This window comes from Colletotrichum higginsianum, chromosome 2 (genome assembly GCF_001672515.1).
Source record: "Colletotrichum higginsianum IMI 349063 chromosome 2, whole genome shotgun sequence".
NCBI classification, from domain to species: domain Eukaryota; kingdom Fungi; phylum Ascomycota; class Sordariomycetes; order Glomerellales; family Glomerellaceae; genus Colletotrichum; species Colletotrichum higginsianum.
The window spans coordinates 2,911,461-2,929,758 of NC_030955.1; the positions used below are offsets into that span (position 1 = coordinate 2,911,461).

Sequence of the window (18,298 nt, forward strand, 5' to 3'; positions counted from 1 at the left end):
ACCCCACTGTTCAACTTCGTGTCTAGCCTATAAGAAGATAAGTTGGTGGCCAGTTTCGGGCCATCGGGGGCGGCTGGAGTGCACCAGAGCGTTGAGAGAGATAGATACCTTACTTGTGGGGAAGATGTATCTGTGCTCGCCTCAAGTACCTTAATGTTAGGCACCCTGCGTGACGGCGAAGGGATCAGATGCAATACCGAAACCGATAAAGTCTGCCGCGGTATAGTTCGAATTTATTACGTGCAACACTCGAGTGTGAGTCTAAGGCATAACATAACGTAAAAGAAGGAAGTGACGCGACAGTGAGTTAGGAATAGCTGTACTCGACACAAGAGGATGCTGCCATCTTATCAGTCAGCGGCCGAACCAGATCGCACAGTTGCGATTGCGGCTGCCAGCAAAGTACTTGCAAGTACCTTACCTCGACATATAGCTGCGCAGGCCTTCAGGTAGCAGCCATGCGGCCCGACCAAGGGTGCCTACGAGCGAAGGACATGCATCAGCGAGCAAGGTTACTCGACAGATACCCTCAAGGTTGGGCACTCATCATGTCTGTCAGCAAGCCTCTTTGGACCTGACCACCTTACTTTGGTAAGTTATTGATGTGTCATGTCAGGGCTTGGTTGTCTACAAAACGGAGATCACATGGATGCCTTTCAGGCGATCTCGTCCAGCCACGACGGCGGCGTGCCAGTCGGTCATAAATGGCGTGGCTCATGGTCAAAGTCCATGACCCATACCTAGCGATTGAGCGGTTGAGAAGATAGTGGTGCCTGAGGCAAGATAAAGTCCGGCTCTGTCGAGCGCCTTACGTAATATTTTCTACGATGTCCACAGTACTCAGTCCATGCCTTACTCGTCTCCACCCCATTCATGCTCGCCCCACGTGGTTTAAGAAAGAAAAAAATTCCCAACTACCCGAAACTTCGTCGAATTTCCTTCTTTCGACCGTCTGAATTCCAAGCCGAGTTCCCCTTCGACTCTCACGGTTCAATCGCACTTCACCGCTATGCCAGAGCTGTGTGATGAGCGCCTCGATGAACTCCTGAAAGAAGCGGCAAGTCGCCTAGCGACTAAACAATTGTCGCGGCCGAAGGATTGCAGCTTGATCGCCATCGCGGCCGCGCCTGTCGATCCGACTCTGGAATCAAAGGCGCAGCCCAAAGCGCAAGAGTCGAAAAGCATTACGCTTCGCGATCCTAGGCCAGCAGAGGACAAGGTATGTTGCCGTGCGCTCTCTACGTTCTCCCCCTTCTCCTGATGATAAGCAATCCCTTGCTTAATCTTCTTGATGTGGTGCCGGTGCCCGTATTGGGTTACCGCACCACGCCCTAATGATCATTTATTTTCATAGTTACTCTGAATGAGAAGACTCTTCAATTTGAAACGTCGTTGGCAACATGTCGTGAATGCTTGCTAACGAAATCTGGTAGACACACGACAACGCTGGCCCAGGCTGGTTTGGAATTCCTAAGACGGATCCCAACGACCCCGACCTGAAACGGGATTTGCAGATCCTCCATATGAGAGGAACTGCCATTGATCCCAAGCGGCACTACAAGAAGGAATCACTAAAGGCCAGAATGCCGCGGTATGCCCATGTGGGACGCATCGTTGAAGGCCCTACCGAATTCCACAGCGCTCGCTTGACACGCAAGGAGAGGAAGCAGACGCTTGTGGATGAGCTGCTTAGCGCTGAAAAAGCCTCGGGCAAGTTCAGATCCAAGTACGAAAATATCCAGGTGAAGAAGGCAAGCGGCAGAAAGGCGCACTACAAGAAATTGATTGAGCGCCGCCGGCGCAACCGTCATTAAGCAGAACAGTCAATACACAATACCCAGTCCAGATTATCCATTGTCCCATTGCAGTAGATTTGATTACATCGTGGTGGCTTGCCTCTGTCAACCTAGTATCTTGGGATGTTGGGCAGCCAGGGAAATGGATGAAGTTACTATTTCGTCTTAGATACTTCTAATCTTGCTGAAAGGGGGCAAGACGAGCACCTTGCCAACAAATCGAAATCAATCGAAACTGGCGTATGTAGTGTAGGGAGGTGAATCGATGCAAATATGTATGCATGAAAGTTTACCCGCCTTATCGATATCCCACTTGAAGCGACTCCTATCCTTTATATGAATATTTTGCGGGTACCTCCAGATTTTATAGGCTTGGTACGAATCTTACTTCCTTCGAAACCATGAGTGCTGCTTGAATGGCAACGGCGGCTTGTCACGCATTCGGAGACCATGCGCGTAACATCACTACTACGCCCGACGGCCCGCTGCCTGGCACGGCCAACGACACAGGTCTGTTCATACCGCCTTTACGACGCAATCGCAGGCAACACGAAGGGGCTTGCAAGCTAATCGTTTCGTTCTATTCTTTCAGGCTATCGCTCAGCGACAGCCATGGCTTCGTAGCCTCGCCACAAGCACGCAACAGACCACATCCGACAAACCTGAAGCGTCGTAAGCGCCACTCATAACCTTCTGGATCGCCCCGCGTATAATCCCTATGTTATGCTAACTCCCCGTCGGTTTGTAGGGGAAATGTTCTTGCCAAGAACGAGCAGGACGAACCGCGATACCCTCGAAGCATACAAGCCCTTTACCTTCAACCTCTCCGACGCGAGGCCGAATATGGCATTCCATCATGCGACCTTCAGCTGCGCTCATACAGTTTGAGGAACCTTGAGTTCTTCGCCGATTTTGCCCTCCGTGCCGCCTACTACCTCAAGCTTCCGGCTTTTGGCCCCGTGCCTCTCCCCCGAATCACCGAACGATGGACAGTCCCGCGGAGTAGTTTTATCTTCAAGAAGTCGCAAGAGAATTTTGAGCGCGTCACGTTGCGTCGCCTCGTCCAGATCCGTGACGGGAATCCGGAGACCGTGCAACTTTGGCTAGCGTTTCTGCAGAAACACGCGTACTACGGCATCGGCATGAAGGCCAATGTCTGGGACTTCGACAAGCTGGGTATGTGACTTTATCGATCTGCGCGCAGTCTTTTGTCTGCTTCTGTATTTCAGCACTAACATTGCAATTTCCCCAGGCGTTGGCAAGACCATGGACACCATCGACCAAGCTGCTGGCGAGGTCATCGAGTCCAAGTGGAGCCACCTGGGTCAAAATCGGGACCTGGACACAGTCAAGAAGGTTGAAGAGTTCTTGGACAAGGTAAGGTTCGATATCGACAGTGACAAACGGGCAGAAGGCGAGCGCCGGTTTGTCCAGGGGCGGTACAAGCGGGAGGAGGCGCTTAAGAGAAAGGAGGCAGCGGCGGCAGCATCAAATGCCGACTCTTGAGAACTTGGAAAGACTCCATTGATAGTGATGGATGCGGCGATCAGTCGATTTGTACTACGTATCTAGATGGGCCTTATGCGCCTCTGTATATCATAGCGAGAACCCATCCCCCGTATGAAAGGGGGTTCCCACTAGTCACATGTTCTACCGAACTGACACTCGTTCGGAGGACCCTGTGGCGACGGAGCAATAAGGGAAATTTGCAACGCCCCGATATAACAATACACCGCAACGACTCACTCGTAATTTTAGCCGTCGGTGAATAGGCCCGTGCTTGACATTCTGGACAATCGCCGGCCGAGCCTGTCACCAATTCTCTGAACTGCTCCTGGTGCAGTTAGATTGCCTCCTGTCGCCAACAACTGAATTTGAGCATACAGGCAGAGATTTTCCAGTGGCATAGGCTCACCACATCATCAGTGCCAGAGCAAGCGATTCTCGCCATGTGGCGGCACATGAGACCGGTAGCCCGCCGATTCACAATCTCGGACGGACGACGTGCCGCATCGACTGAGAAGCCCAAGGTTATCTTCTCAGGTATTCAACCCACGGGAACGCCCCATTTGGGCAACTACGCTGGCGCCATTCGGCAATGGGTGCAGCTCCAGAGCGAGCCGGCCGACCTCTGCAAGCTTATCTATTCTGTCGTTGACCTACACGCTATCACTGTACCTCAACAAGCGAAGCAGCTGAAGCAATGGAAGAGGGAGACGCTGGCCGCCCTGTTAGCTGCAGGTATCGACCCCGAACGCTCGATACTGTTTTATCAATCTTCCGTATGAGGTGACCCTCTCTCTAAGTACCATTGCAGCGCACGCACACACACACACACACACACACACACACAGAGAGAGAGAGAGAGACTCTCTCTCTCTCCCCACCTTGCTCACTCGTCTATGTATTGAGACTGGAACTGTGTGCTAATTGCATCAGTTATAGGTCTCGGCTCACTCGGAACTCATGTGGATTCTCAGCTGTACAGCTTCTATGGGCTACTTGTCCCGTATGACGCAGTGGAAGGTCAGTTGAATCATTGCTGTGGGTTTGGCCGCTTGCTCAGTTGCTAAAGTCATAACGTCTCTGTAGAGCAAGTTGTCGCTCTCTTCTGACGCTACAATCCTCGATGAGGGTGCCAAGGCATCATTGAAGCTTGGCTTGTTCTCTTATCCAGTTCTGCAGGCTGCAGATATCCTCGTTCATCGGTTCGTGGGATTCCTCCAACTGACCACCTCACCTTAGCAAATATTTGAGTGCCGTGACGGATATTGGTTGAACCCCGCTAACCGTCCTTCCAGTGCCACACATGTCCCTGTAGGCGACGATCAGAGGCAGCACCTCGAGTTTGCTCGTGAATGCGTGACCAATTTCAACCACAACTTTGGCCCGCACCTCGTGCCCCCGGAGACCATCACATGTAAGCTCATCCATAACGCGTGTTGTCCGAACTTGGTTAACTAACTACGCACAGCTACGGCTCGGCGGGTCATGTCGCTTCAGCAACCTAAGCAGAAGATGTCAAAATCAGCTGCTGACCCCAGGTCACGCATCCTCATCACCGATACGCCGGACGAGATTCACAAAAAGATCATGTGCGCCCGGACCGACTCCTCAAATCACATTTCTTATGATCCGGACAATCGGCCCGGAGTGTCAAATTTGTTGGAAATCCTGTCCATTTTCGACGCCCAGGGAAGAAAACCGGCCCAGCTGGCCGAATCCCTTTCTAAAGAGTCCCTTAAAGATCTCAAGCAGGCCGTGTCTGCAGCTGTTGTCCAGGGGCTTGACGGAATTCGTGAGCGCTACTTTGACTTTTTGTCAGCCGACGAGGGAAAATATCTCGACGCTGTCGAGGCACAGGGGGCCAAGAAGGCCCGTCTCAGCGCCGAGGAAACCATGGCGGCCGTACGAGTAGCCACTGGGCTGTGAAGCCAATTTGGCAGCTGTTTGTCCAGCAATTTTCCCGATACAGCCATGTCCTTTGCCCCCTGGATTTCTGCCAGACCAGCATGTACCATATGTACCTATCATGTCTCCAAAGGCTCGTAGAGCGACGTACGGAACCTTATACCATCACTGAGTGTCCATCATGGAACCTCCTTCGCACACCGCGACATTCCAATTGTCGAGGCTCTCCTATAATGTTCATTGACCCTTCAGCAGGCATCTTGCACCGGCCTCAAGAGGCATAGGCAAATTTAGATCCCCGTCCAGAAAGCCAGAACTCTCGTACGACTTGGTTGGTTCCTCTTGCACCCCTGAGACTATAGGCGGAAGTCAGCATTGATAATCATCCCTCCCTTCCACTCAGGTGTTTCGACTCACCCGATGATCTTCTTGAGAAAAACAGCCTTCTCGTCGGTGGAAATTTGATGCCCAGGGAATGACGGATCATGTAGAGCTTGCTCGAGCCATGTGCGAGCTTTGACATGGTGATTAACCATTTTCTTTAGAGGTTCGCTCAGCTTGTCCAACTCGCTCCTTGAGGCATTTCCGCCCACGTTACGGATGATGGAGTGAGCGAGCAACGGGCCGAGCTGGGATATGGCGTGTTCTATCGTTTCTTGTGCCTCTTGATCCCCGGTTTTCAGTGTCATGAATGTTGCCTGGGTCCTATGTTAGCACGATATCAACCAAAAGGTGCACCTCGCAATGTAACGAACCCAGAAGTCAGCGGCTGCCGCTTTCGGCAGTGGTTCGCGCCCATCTAGTACCCGCAACGTGTACATGAAGAAAAACTCGGCATGCGGAAGACAGTCGGCATGAAATAAGGCGGCGGGTTCGCGCGTGATCAGACGATTCGTGAACTCGATGCCGTTCTGCGCCAGTTCCGTATCGGAATCTGGTTCTGTGAAGCCAAATCTGTCAGCAGTGCATCTGGGCGGACTAAAAAAACTCTTTACCTGGCAGTTGCTGAAGTAGGCCTATAATCCATCCCAGAAGCTTGGCTCTAATTTCTTCCACGTCGCTCCTTTTCATATTTCCCAGAGAGCTGAGGAACGAGCAGGCTGTGCTTACAAACAAGCCAATGCGAGGTGTTTGGGACGATTGTTGGGTGAGATAATCGCAAACAAGCCGAGGAGGAAAGACAAATGGACCAGCCTCAGTTTCTGAGAACCCCGTCCTGAAGATGTTACAGACACTCTCAGCCACTTCACCGCTTTGCGGGAACGAGGTTTGCAGCTGGGCAACCAGGGACAGAATCTCTGTTTGTATCTGGCCAAGTCTTGAACCTTGGGAGGTCGAGAATGAGTCTTTCTCTCTCTCTAAGTCGTAAGGGGCATCGCTCGGGGCCTGTAAACCTTTCCCAATGCTAATTAAACACCTCAACGCCCTCGAGGCCATGTGGAGAGGGAGTTCGGATGGTTCGGTCAACGTCGAACAACGATGAATGTCCAGAGCATTGCCCGCTGCATCACTCGGGAGCCTAGGCAAAGACAGCAGCTGCATGGACTTGCGAGCATCATGCTGAACGAAGGAAAGCAGAGCCTCAAGATGCCCTAGCCTTAAATTTTCGTCCGGCACAGCCTGTATGACAGCCGCAATGGCTCCCATGATTCGCTCGCCAGCTAGACAATCTAACTGGCTCTGCGTAGCGATGTTTTGATACTGGCTCAGGAATGCACTTGCCTCGGGTGCTAGAATAGACCGAGACGAGAAACACAGTCGTTGGATTGATTTCGCTGCAGGCCCAGCCAACAAAGGGTCGGCCAAGACAGAGAAGAGCAAATTTAACGCAGCCGGAAGGCTCTGCGTCTCGCGCTCGAAGTAGTCAGAATATCTCTCAATCAAAGATATGCAGGTCTGACGTGTACGACCTGGCATGTTATCCCTGGATGTCTGTAGCAGGTCGAACAGGGGCGAAGAAAAGACAGCCCTGAGTGTGTCGTCGCACCTGGCGTCGCCAGCCACACAATCGGCTAGAGACCCCAGACAGAAAGCAGAAGCCTCGAGATTTGACCATGACTCTGGCGACAGAGACTGAAGAGTGAGATTTCCGAATGTGGATATCAATGATGGACCTGTCACTGTGAATGACGATTGAAGAAGGTCAGCGACATCTTTCCTTGCATCGCTGAACCCTGCCCGGTCGGCCGAGTCCCAGCCAGCAAGAACACTACCAGCTGGATAGGCGATTCGCTGCCAGACGGCAGAGATGGCTTCCAGAACGTGGGATGTAGCCGTGGACACCCAAACCTTGGCCTCTTCGTCCTCTGAGTAGATGCTGTCTGTCAACGTCTCAACATAGGTAGACCAGAATTCGAGGGCAGGGACGAATATTTTGTCTTCGCTGACAGGGTATCCTTGAGCAGAGAGCAGTCCGCGCAGACGCGCTAGAAAGCGTGAAGATCGGGTATCAATGCTGTGGATTAGAGCCTCGACCTTGGAATCACCAAGAGCGAGCATAAGCTGCCCGAACTGGATAGAATCGAACTCGAAATCCCCCTCAACAAGCCGTTGATAGCGTTCGTGAGACCACTGGGTCTCGAAGAGGGAAAAGAGAGATTCGTAGTGGTCTTCCGTCAGAAAACCCGAGTAGTTGGAGAGTATATCAGAAAGTAGCTCGACAGCCGCCTCGTACAACTCCTCTTCGGCCAAGGCCGCAATCGTAGGCTGGATCAACTCACGTAGAGAGCGAATGAGCTCGTCGTGATGTGTCGATACCCTCTGGGAGAACCAAACCCAAGACTACGTGTTGTCGAGTGAGTAAACGCTCCAGACAAAACATTGTGCGATTGCGCCTTTGGGGAGGGGGGCTTACCTGCAAGCAAATGATAGAGTCTTTCTGAATGACGCGGTCTATGGTATCTGCAGACACCTGATGTGAGAGACCGTGAGACATCAGAGCCAGTGCGTCTGGAATGTTGCGGGTAATCGTCTCGTATAAGCCCATGCTGCTAAGTCGTCAGTAGGAGTGAAGGTCGTATGTCCCCAGGGCTCACTTACTGTTTTGCTGAGTTCATTTCCACCTTGGCTGCTTCGTCTACCAGAGCCCCCGAGAACCACAGCGCTGCCTGGAGTTTTCGAGAATGAAGTGTATGCAGAACGTGGGATGTGCTTATAGACCCGTCAGCCCCTTCCCTAGGCAAAGCGCTTCCCTCAGACAAAGAACAGCAAAGATGGCGGATACACAACTCCCACTGAGAAGGGAAGCAAAGGAAAAGGGTGACCAAGGCTGAAGACAGCTTTCTAATAACCATGGCCCCAGAACCATCGTCCAGTGACTTGACAAACCAGCCAATCAGGTTTTGACGGAGTTCTGAGGCATCGTCGCCCGACAAAGATGAGCTATCTGCCACGTCAGTAACTGTGGGAGAAAACGATGAAACAATGCTAGGAAAAGGGGTGGTACCTCTCGGTGTTCAACTTGACGATCAGAGTGAGGGCGCCGAAGAACTTGACCTTATCATCTGCATGGGCTAGAAGATCCCGAGCGATCCACCAGCCGGATGGCGATCGTTGCATGCGATGAAGGGTCTCTTGAATTCGTGCGATCGTATGGGGGGGTGCCGGCTGATAAAGAGCCAAAACGAGCTATGTACAGTCAGCCAAAGGTGTAGTCAGCTGTAGGTAAGTCGGGTAGCTAACGGCTTCCGCCTCTTGAATAGTCGACGGCGGCATCGGGCTCTCCATGGTTTTGAAGATATAGCTGTTCTTAGCCTGCCAATACTGCTGTCCTAGCAAGCCCGTGGGAAAACTCTCCGGGCAATGAGAGGGTTGGCGTTGTGAGATTGATGATCGGGCTCAAGAGCTTTAATCGTGACTCTGGCCCTTCAGGCCAAGCAAATGTAATGTGTGAGTATAAATGCAGAGCGGTGGAACAACGTTTGTCGAAAGACTTTGAATCCCCAATCGGAAGAGAAAAAACAGGCCAGGTTTGCCGAACAAGGTGAAAGTATGAGTAGATGTTCTTACTCTCTGACTGACGGTCTCTTGGCAGGTCGACTTGTTGCTTGTTGGAAAATACTCGATGATGGAAGGTTCCCAGATATGCAACTAAAGGAACGACACCAGAGACTTGCGATGCTCCAGAAAGGGAAGTAGCGCATTGTGCAAGACAAATATACCTAACCAACCTATGTTGGGTACCTTGGTCAGTGGTCGGTCACAGCGCAGGCACAACGGCGAGGAGCGGAAGCGAAGTGGAATGCTGCCAGCCTAGGTAGTGTGGGGCAGACATTGTCCAATGTAGAAGGAGCGTTTGTTTCGTTATGCCTAGAGTACCCGTAGGTTGATTCAAGCGGACACAAGCTTTTGATACAATTTCTGTTCGCTACTCTTGTGGAGAAAATCAGAGAAGAGGAAGACTCTTAGAGTATCAGAGTAACCAGATAAGGGTTTTGATGAGTTTTGAAATTGCATGCCCAGGTAAGTACCTACTAAGGTAGAGATGGTGGTAAATGATCAGTCTATTGTTATGGGAATCAGCTTGCGCGATAAGGTAAAGGTACCTACCTACCTACCTTCTGATGACAGCTAGGCGCCTTGTGCACTCAGAGCGGTTGGAGCTACCCCACCACGACTCTGTGCTCCTTCTACTGCTGCCCCCCTCGCTGTCCCGTCACTGCCCGTCCAGCCGTTTCCCCGCGTATGCACCTCAAGCCACCTTTGGTGTTGAGTGAAGGGATTGCCCTCATAGAAAGACTCAATACCTCCTCTTTCCCATCCTTTCTTCATGCTTAGGAGAAGTCTTCGTCCCGCCTTCAGTCTCGTCCGCCGACCCGGCCCAGCATATCCAGTGACAAGAACACCGTTCCTATCAATTCAACCAGCCGGTAGGCTTCGTATCTCGTCATCAATTGGCCTCGGCCGTCGAGCATTGCACCAAGTTCCAGCCATCGACATGGAGCGAATTGACACAACCAGTCGCCTCTCGAGGCTCCGGGAGCTGATGAAGGAGCGCAACGTCGATGTCTACGGTAAAAACGCGTAACCACGTTCCTGCTAGAGTGCGACATAGATACTGACTTGCCAACCTACACAGTCATCCCCTCCGAAGACTCTCACGCCTCCGAATACATTGCTGGCTGCGATGGCCGTCGAGAGTTCATCTCTGGCTTCAGCGGCTCTGCTGGGTGTGCTGTTGTCACGCTGGACAAGGCAGCCTTGGCCACTGACGGAAGATACTTCAACCAGGCCTCGAAGCAGCTCGACCAGAACTGGCTGCTCTTGAAGCAGGGCCTACAAGACGTCCCCACCTGGCAGGAATGGTCTGCTGAGCAATCCGCCGGTGGGAAAGTTGTTGCTGTCGACCCCGAGCTCATCACGGGCTCAATCGCGAAGAAGCTTGCTGAAAGGATCAAGAGATCAGGTGGCTCTGATCTGTTACCCTTGAACGAGAACTTGGTAGACCTTGTTTGGGCTGGAAACCGTCCGACTCGCCCCAAGAACCCCGTCAAGGTATTGCCCGTAAAGTTCAGCGGCAAAGATGTCGGGACCAAGTTGAAGGAGTTGAGGCAGGAGTTAAGCAAGAAGAACTCACGCGCCTTCGTTGTCTCCATGCTGGACGAAATTGCCTGGCTTTTTAACCTTCGTGGCGACGATATTCCCTACAACCCCGTTTTCTTCTCATACGCTATCATCACATCAGACTCAGCAACCTTGTACGTGGACGACTACAAACTGGGAGAGGAAACTCAGGCCTACCTTGCAGGCAATGGCGTTACTGTGAAGCCCTATGAGTCCATCTTCGACGCCATTAGTATCCTCCGATCTTCCGACAAACCCACTGAGGCGACACCGGGGGCCCCTTCCAAGAAGTTCATGATCTCGACTAAGGCTTCATGGGCCTTGAAACGTTCCCTCGGCGGAGATGGTCAGGTTGACGAGGTTCGCAGTCCAATCGGAGACTCCAAGGCTGTTAAGAACGATAACGAAATGGCTGGCATGAGGGCTTGCCACATTCGAGATGGGGCTGCCTTGATCGAGTACTTTGCCTGGCTGGAGGATCAGCTAGTCGCGAAGAAGGTCAAACTGGACGAAGTGCAGGCAGCTGACAAGTTGGAGCAGCTTCGGTCGAAGCAAAACGATTACGTTGGGCTGTCCTTCGACACCATTTCCTCGACTGGTGCAAAGTAAGTAGCTGTCCCACTTCCTTGACTCCTCCCACTCTCATGCTTTTCATCTACGAGCAACTGATGTTAACCTTCCTCAAGTGCTGCTGTAATCCACTACAAGCCTGAGCGTGGCGCTTGCTCCGTTATCGATCCCGCTGCCATCTACCTATGCGACTCTGGAGCTCAGTATCTTGATGGGACGACCGACACTACGAGAACACTCCACTTCGGACAACCGACCGAGGCCGAGAGGCTTGCGTATACGCTAGTGCTCAAGGGCAACATTGCATTGGACACTGCCATCTTTCCAAAGGGAACGACAGGCTTCGCTCTTGACTGCCTGGCTCGTCAACACCTGTGGGTAAGTGGCAATAACTAAGCTTGCATTTCTCAAATTGAGTGTCTAATGTGGCTTGTTTTGCAGAAAGAAGGTCTCGATTACCGTCATGGAACAGGACATGGCGTTGGCTCCTACCTCAATGTACACGAGGGCCCAATTGGCATCGGTACTCGCGTCCAGTTTGCCGAGGTCGCCCTGGCGCCAGGCAATGTCGTGTCAATCGAGCCTGGCTTCTATGAAGATGGATCATACGGTATAAGAATTGAGAACGTGGCCATGGTGACGGAAGTCAAGACAAAGCATTCTTTTGGCGACAAACCCTACCTAGGATTCGAGCACGTCACTATGGTCCCCTACTGCCAAAACCTCATCGAACCTAGCCTCCTGACGGTCGAAGAGAAGGCCTGGCTCAACGCGCACAACGCAGATGTATTCCAGAAGACCAAAGACTACTTCCAGGATGACCCGTTGACCCTAACATGGCTGACACGAGAGACGCAGCCTTTATAGGTGGGACAAGCCTAGAAGTGGACGAAAGCGGCAAGAGTAAAGGTAGCAGCAAACGATAGCCGAAATACAGCGTTATTGAATGGCTTTGCCAAAACAGCCTTGCCCAGTCGCTCCTTGAGGCCCAGAAGACGCGGCAAGTCCAAGCCATATCGGTGTGCAAGCTGCGAAGGCGAGGTTAGCGTGTGATGTGGTTTGCGACACCAGGGAGGCAGATGGTACATAAGAGGTAAACATGATCAAACCGGCGAACAGAACCAACGTGTGGGACAAAAAGCCCACCAGAAGTCCGGCACCGAACCCTGCAGCCGTGTTAGCAAAGCAGGCTTTCGTGGCTGGACTATCGTAGGCTGGCCAGTATACCAGATAAAGTGCCACTTGAGAGCTGCCTCATGGCATCGGGACTCAAGCCCCCAAAGGAGCGCCTCTGGGCGTGAGAAGCTTGTGATGCGGGTGGCGACAGATGAAAGTTGAGGTGGTTGGGCGTTTGTCGGCAATGCAGCGAGTAGGCGACGCAGATGCCAGTTCCGACGGGCCATGCCAGGCGCCGACCGCTGAATCTGGCAGAGAGAAGGCCATTCATGGTGTATCGGTGTTGAAGAGCGATGGTGTTGAGGAATTGAGTGCGTGAGATCTCGGCAGGATTCTCGGCTGCCAAAGCTTCTTGAGACGTCCAGACCAGCGGTTTTGTGTACAAGCTGATGATACGGACGTATGGCCGCGCAGAAAACGAGGTATGTTTTGTAGAAAGTGAAGTTAGGATCTATGAGGTAGGTGAGGGATCGATCTAGGGACGCTAGAGGAACTCGAGGTTGCCAAGTTAGGTGCGCATTGTTACCAGGGTAGGATAAGGTAGCTAAAGAAAGCGGATACAGCCTCGGACCTAAGTACCTACGTAGCTTGGGTACACAAGTACTTTGCGCCCCACTGACGTAAGGAGCCTGCCTCGTCACTGAGAGGTTGAAGCTAGCTACGACTTACATGGTAGGTGGGCATTAGGCTATGGATGCAGCAACCAAAAGAACAGATGCATACCCCGGTTCTAGTAAATACTCTGGACGTTTCACATTGGAAGAGAACCAAACTCACCGAGTACACTAGAATGCAATGCTATTAACGTGCCTGGTTATCACCACTCTTCCAGCAACGCAGTAGAATGTCCCTTCGACGTTTCCAACCATCAAGAATGCCTCGCTCCCCTTACGCAACAATTACTACAGTATATGACCGTGTCCTGGTCCCTACATTCAATTGAGTTGGAGCAGAAAAAATACAAAAATAAAATGCCACCAACACCTTAGACTCCGTGCCCAACCACCGCCACCAATGACCTGGGTATTTTGTACAGCAATGACAGGAATCAAGTGGCTCATGGTAGCCGCGCAAAAGTTTCTCTCGCCTTGTGGCTCTATGCGTAATGAAATCAACCCAATCCACCCCAGACGCCCCGAATGCGCCTGGCAAGCTGAATATCCTTTTGCATAATGGTCACTCTCTTGGCGTGGATAGCGCAGAGGTTTGTATCTTCAAATAGGTGAACCAAGAAAGCCTCGGCGGCTTCTTGAAGTGCCTGTATTGCTTGTGATTGCCACCGCATCGCCTCTCCCCGGGGTCTCACCGACTCGGCAATTTCGCGGACCTAGGGGAATGTCAGCAGAGGCTATTTATCGACGAGTAATGGTGGGCATTGTATGGCGCGTACAAGTCGAGAGAAGGGAAGCTGACGCAGCAAAAGCTGGGTGCCGCTCTGGTATTTTCGGATTTCCCTGAGAGCAACTGTGCCGGGTCTGTAGCGTCGCTTGCCTCGGTTGGGAATCGGGTCACCAGCTGTACAGTGGTCAGAGCCTTGCCTTGGTGGCCACGGTCATCGGGTGTCTTACGTTGTACATCACTCTGGCGCGATTTTCGACGTGAAGCGTCCGACTGTCTCTTCCTAGGAGGCATAGCACCAGCGAGACCTTGTCGGCCTCGTGGTGCGTATCTGCGGCCGTGGAGATCTTTGTGCGCAGGCTTCAATGGAACAATATCTCAGGCTCGAGATAGCGGAGATGGAACGATGCTTTTCTCAAAAAATGCAGCAAGCGCCGGCGGGCTGGATGTCAAGCAAGCGACGATCGAGTCGATGGAAGGAGGCCTCGGCGAATACTGGGGCGGCGACAGCGCAGAGGTTGCGTAGAGGATGTCGATTGGTCTTTGTAATCGGAAGAGTGGTGATAAGCCGCAAAGTCAGGTTGAAGAATCGGTTTGCAACGACAATGGTGGTTGGCAACAAAGTCAAGCACGGGTGTGACGGAGCGAACTTGGGAACTGCTAGTCTATCTCTTAGACTTACCAGCCCCTCGGGTTTTCGGGTTTGCGACCAGGGGCAGCTGACAAGCGCGATTTCTCGCGTAGCTTTCGCGTGCCCATTCAATTTAAATATACCGTGTTAATAGTTAGTCTGCATGGATGGTTCCGCACTGTGAGACGGCTGACCCTTGACCGTCTAGGATCATGGATAACAGGAGGGAAATTATGACACCCTACGGAGGACCTGCAAGGCTGCCCTGCGCACCAGTTCGATTAGGTGTCTGTCGAACGAGGTGCTGGACGTCAGCGTTTGAGGGCCCTAGGTTACCCCTCGTCCTGTAGCGTCATCAGTCGCCAGCTGGCCTTAACATAACGCACGGTATCTTATCGATTAGCAGTCCCGGCAAATGTGACAACACATACCCGACCGGTAATGCACTGGACTTGATACCAAAGGCCACCTCTCACCGTACGACCTGTTTACTGTTGCGCTGCCTCATTCAACCGCTAATCCTCCGCCTGGCTGCTTGTCTCGTTCTCGTGAGGGTTCCGATCAAGCATTCTGGCCAGCAACCTGTTTACCCATCCATCTTCATTGACACGGAATACAACTTCTATCCGATAGCAACGCAATCCACCTGGTGTCATATGAGCTACACCTTGTTCACAAACAGCATCAAAAGACGTCCTCCCTTGTATACCACCTTTCTTTCGCAACACTCGTCGTTGCTGGACGACAGCTCCTCTGCAGGCCGCAGAAATATACTATTCTTACGTGTCTCAATCGCTGGGAAATGAGCGCAGCTGCCTCACTTCCTGCTTTCTTCCTTTGAAGCACCACTTGGACAGTTCACTACACGGCATGGATCAGATGATGGGTGACGGGGGCAGGTTCCCGCTCGAGACGTGGTTCTGGGAAATGCCTATATGCACCCGATGGTGGACGACGGCTACCGTCCTTACCAGTGCACTCGTCCAGTGCCAAATGGTTACCCCTTTCCAGCTCTTTTACAGCTTTCGTGCTGTCTTTGCAAAATCACAGGTTCGTCCTTTCGTCTCTGCTTCCTACTTCCGACCCATCCGCTGCCCCTCCCCTCCTCTCATACGACGGTCAATCCGCGATGCCTGTTTTACAATAACGCGAGATGAGTATATTCTGACTTGCACTGCAGTACTGGCGTCTTTTGACCACCTTTCTCTACTTCGGTCCCTTTTCGCTCGATCTCCTGTTCCACGTCTACTTTCTTCAACGCTACGCCCGTCTCCTCGAAGAATCCTCCGGTCGTTCACCAGCCCACTTCTCGTGGTTGCTTATTTACTCTATGACGAGCCTTCTACTTCTCTCGCCACTGGTCTCGATGCCATTCCTCGGTCATCCTCTGTCATCCACCCTCGTCTACATCTGGTCGCGACGCAACCCCGATACGAGACTCAGCTTTCTCGGCTTGCTGGTCTTCACTGCCCCTTACCTTCCTTGGGTTCTTATGGCTTTCAGTCTCGTTCTGCACGGTTCTATTCCCAAGGATGAGATTATGGGTGTTGTCATTGGGCACATTTGGTATTTCTTCTCCGACGTGTACCCGCCCTTGCACAATGGCTCGCGTCCATTCGATCCCCCAAATTGGTGGCGAAGACTCTTCGAGCGGCGGCCCACGGAAGAAACATTGGATGGCATCAACAACGATATTGTCGTCGCTGGTGGACCAGAGCTCGCCCCCGACGTTCGATGAGAATATGTACTCGGGCCTTTCAAAAAGCACACGCACGCACGAGAAGACAGTGTGATTATCAACATTGGCATGGTTTCGGCGTTCAGCTCAGCATTGTCGCGATTCTGCGACCCCTTTATTTGCATCAGCATTTCGCCATGCACATAGCGCCCTGGCAAACATGCCTTATCGCGTAGGTAGAGCTGACTTGGAGTGTGCCTCAGTCCATGGCTCTAATAGGCACAGCTACCACCTAAGTTCAATCTACATACATCATGCGCGTCCATCTTTCCTGCAATGTGTTGAGGACTTTCCAGGCTGCTGCTAGCGTCTGTGAAGCAAACGAGGGCTTGTTTTTGCGAGTTGTTGTACTTTGATTATTGTACACCGAGTCTCCAGACCTTGAGGACTATGGTGCAGAGGCGAAAGCCCCGGCTTGGCTGAGATTGTTAATTGCTATGTAGACGCCGGCCTGATGTTGGCAGGCTGAAAATGACCCCACGTGCTGTCGAGAAAGCTGCTGAAGATTGGACGAGGGGTTAAGCAATGTGGTGCGCATTTGGATTGGGCACAATCCAAAGACCCCACCTACAGAGCCAATTGCGTCATTTCAAAAAGTTACCAGACCTCGACTACCTCGTCCGCATCTCGTCTACTCCTCCACTACCACACGTACGCATAGGAACAGGCTTGGTACATCGTCAGCTGATCTAAGCCCACCAGAGTACACCTCTTGTTAGTAGTCCGTTATTCTTCTGACAATGCTCAAGAACCTGATGTAATGCGCGCATCCAGACACGAAACCTTCAACATTTGCGGCAAGACACCGACTACCCATCATGAAAGCGTACTGGTACGACAACCTCGATGTGAGTCTTGAAGAGCAGCCAACGAACCGGCCGGTCTAATGGCTCGTCACAGTTTCGATGGCGAGGTTTTTGCTGACCATCTGTAACACAACAGGGTGACCAGCGCCTGGCGCACGACTCGGGCAAGGAAGTCACTATCGGCGAGCTGAAGAAGCTTGGTGTCTTCTATCACCGAATTCCCGACCTCGACGGCGTCAACCAACTCGCGTCCGAACGTGGTTATAGAAATAGAGACGAGATTGTCGTCTCGCCGGAGAAGATGGGTGACATCTACGAGGAGAAAGTCAAATCGTTCTTCCACGAGCATTTGCACGAAGATGAGGAAATTCGCTTTGTTCGCGATGGCCATGGCTATTTCGACGTGAGGGACGTTGATGACGCGTGGATTCGAATTCGCGTGGAAAAGGTGGATGATCGCATATCAAATACACGCAGCAGGCAGACTAACCATAGACAGGACGATTTGATCATCCTGCCCGCCGGCATTTACCACCGATTCACCACGGACGAGTCTAACGTGAGCGGCATCCATTTATTGAGAGAACCCTGGCTGACTGCAAGCAGTACATCAAAGCGATGAGGCTCTTCAAGGACGAGCCTAAGTGGACCCCTCTAAACAGGACCACCGATCTAGACGTGAACCCGCACAGAAAGGAATACGTTCAGCAGTACCTTCAGAGTGAGATTTCTGCATGATTACACCTGTGCCGATTAGGATGGTTCAACCGCTACAGATGGACATCGTGTATGAAATTAGTGAAAGTGCCTATTGTATGTGTGGTGTTTTTATTTTATTTTATTAGCATTTTAGCTCACTGCTGCTCATCCATTCCCACTAGCTTGAGACATGCACCGTGTCGAGGCTTTTGGGACAGGCCTACCTACCTGCGAAGCATGTGGCGTAGGAGGGGGGGCGGGTAGAGTTACAGACCGCTTAACTACCACCTATGCTGGGGAGAAATCTTAGTATCTTCAGGCGCCACAAAAGCTCCGCGGGCCCACCAAGGTGTTGTTAGGTTGAGTGTAGCTTCAAAGTGATGAGTCCTGTGTAGGTAGTAATGAAGATAGAAGCATGATCCCATCGACGGCCTTCGTTATTAAATTACTCGGTTTTTCTGCATGTGTTACGAGCCATGATCTAGAAATTCAGTCAATGCTTAGGTAACTTTGGAGCCCAACTTGGTAAGGTATGCACGGAACTCGCACCCCCTCCCCCACTTAAGGGACG

The 18,298-nt window shown here is 52.0% G+C and overlaps 7 protein-coding genes across 7 annotated transcripts; 4 read left to right on the plus strand and 3 right to left on the minus strand.

Annotated features, from left to right (window-relative positions):
* Positions 1-1,009: 1,009 nt before the first annotated feature.
* Positions 1,010-5,228, plus strand: CH63R_02601 (Tryptophanyl-tRNA synthetase; the record flags this gene model as incomplete). Its single annotated transcript, XM_018297576.1, has 11 exons — positions 1,010-1,219; positions 1,434-1,806; positions 1,966-2,036; positions 2,341-2,468; positions 2,545-2,972; positions 3,049-3,173; positions 3,683-4,078; positions 4,242-4,322; positions 4,389-4,504; positions 4,598-4,716; positions 4,771-5,228. The coding sequence occupies 11 exons, from the start codon at positions 1,010-1,012 to the stop codon at positions 5,226-5,228; spliced, it is 2,505 nt and encodes an 834-aa protein (XP_018162392.1).
* Positions 5,229-5,478: 250 nt separating this feature from the next.
* Positions 5,479-8,933, minus strand: CH63R_02602 (Importin 13; the record flags this gene model as incomplete). Its single annotated transcript, XM_018297577.1, has 8 exons — positions 5,479-5,563; positions 5,625-5,905; positions 5,963-6,141; positions 6,203-7,988; positions 8,062-8,197; positions 8,247-8,588; positions 8,653-8,834; positions 8,889-8,933. The coding sequence occupies 8 exons, from the start codon at positions 8,931-8,933 to the stop codon at positions 5,479-5,481; spliced, it is 3,036 nt and encodes a 1,011-aa protein (XP_018162393.1).
* Positions 8,934-9,975: 1,042 nt separating this feature from the next.
* CH63R_02603 (metallopeptidase family M24) lies at positions 9,976-12,206 on the plus strand (the record flags this gene model as incomplete). The annotated part of the gene is made up of 4 exons (XM_018297578.1): positions 9,976-10,219; positions 10,285-11,374; positions 11,456-11,717; positions 11,781-12,206. 4 exons carry the CDS (start codon positions 9,976-9,978, stop codon positions 12,204-12,206), a joined length of 2,022 nt encoding a protein of 673 aa, XP_018162394.1.
* An 11-nt stretch (positions 12,207-12,217) lies between these two features.
* CH63R_02604 (FUN14 family protein) lies at positions 12,218-12,786 on the minus strand (the record flags this gene model as incomplete). Its single annotated transcript, XM_018297579.1, has 3 exons — positions 12,218-12,367; positions 12,426-12,505; positions 12,567-12,786. The coding sequence occupies 3 exons, from the start codon at positions 12,784-12,786 to the stop codon at positions 12,218-12,220; spliced, it is 450 nt and encodes a 149-aa protein (XP_018162395.1).
* An 840-nt stretch (positions 12,787-13,626) lies between these two features.
* On the minus strand, positions 13,627-14,147 carry CH63R_02605 (histone H3-like centromeric protein cse-4; the record flags this gene model as incomplete). Its single annotated transcript, XM_018297580.1, has 3 exons — positions 13,627-13,842; positions 13,906-14,030; positions 14,084-14,147. 3 exons carry the CDS (start codon positions 14,145-14,147, stop codon positions 13,627-13,629), a joined length of 405 nt encoding a protein of 134 aa, XP_018162396.1.
* Positions 14,148-15,354: 1,207 nt separating this feature from the next.
* CH63R_02606 (Der1-like family protein) lies at positions 15,355-16,222 on the plus strand (the record flags this gene model as incomplete). The annotated part of the gene is made up of 2 exons (XM_018297581.1): positions 15,355-15,534; positions 15,665-16,222. 2 exons carry the CDS (start codon positions 15,355-15,357, stop codon positions 16,220-16,222), a joined length of 738 nt encoding a protein of 245 aa, XP_018162397.1.
* An 818-nt stretch (positions 16,223-17,040) lies between these two features.
* CH63R_02607 (ARD/ARD' family protein) lies at positions 17,041-17,766 on the plus strand (the record flags this gene model as incomplete). The annotated part of the gene is made up of 3 exons (XM_018297582.1): positions 17,041-17,070; positions 17,165-17,587; positions 17,635-17,766. The coding sequence occupies 3 exons, from the start codon at positions 17,041-17,043 to the stop codon at positions 17,764-17,766; spliced, it is 585 nt and encodes a 194-aa protein (XP_018162398.1).
* Positions 17,767-18,298: the final 532 nt, after the last annotated feature.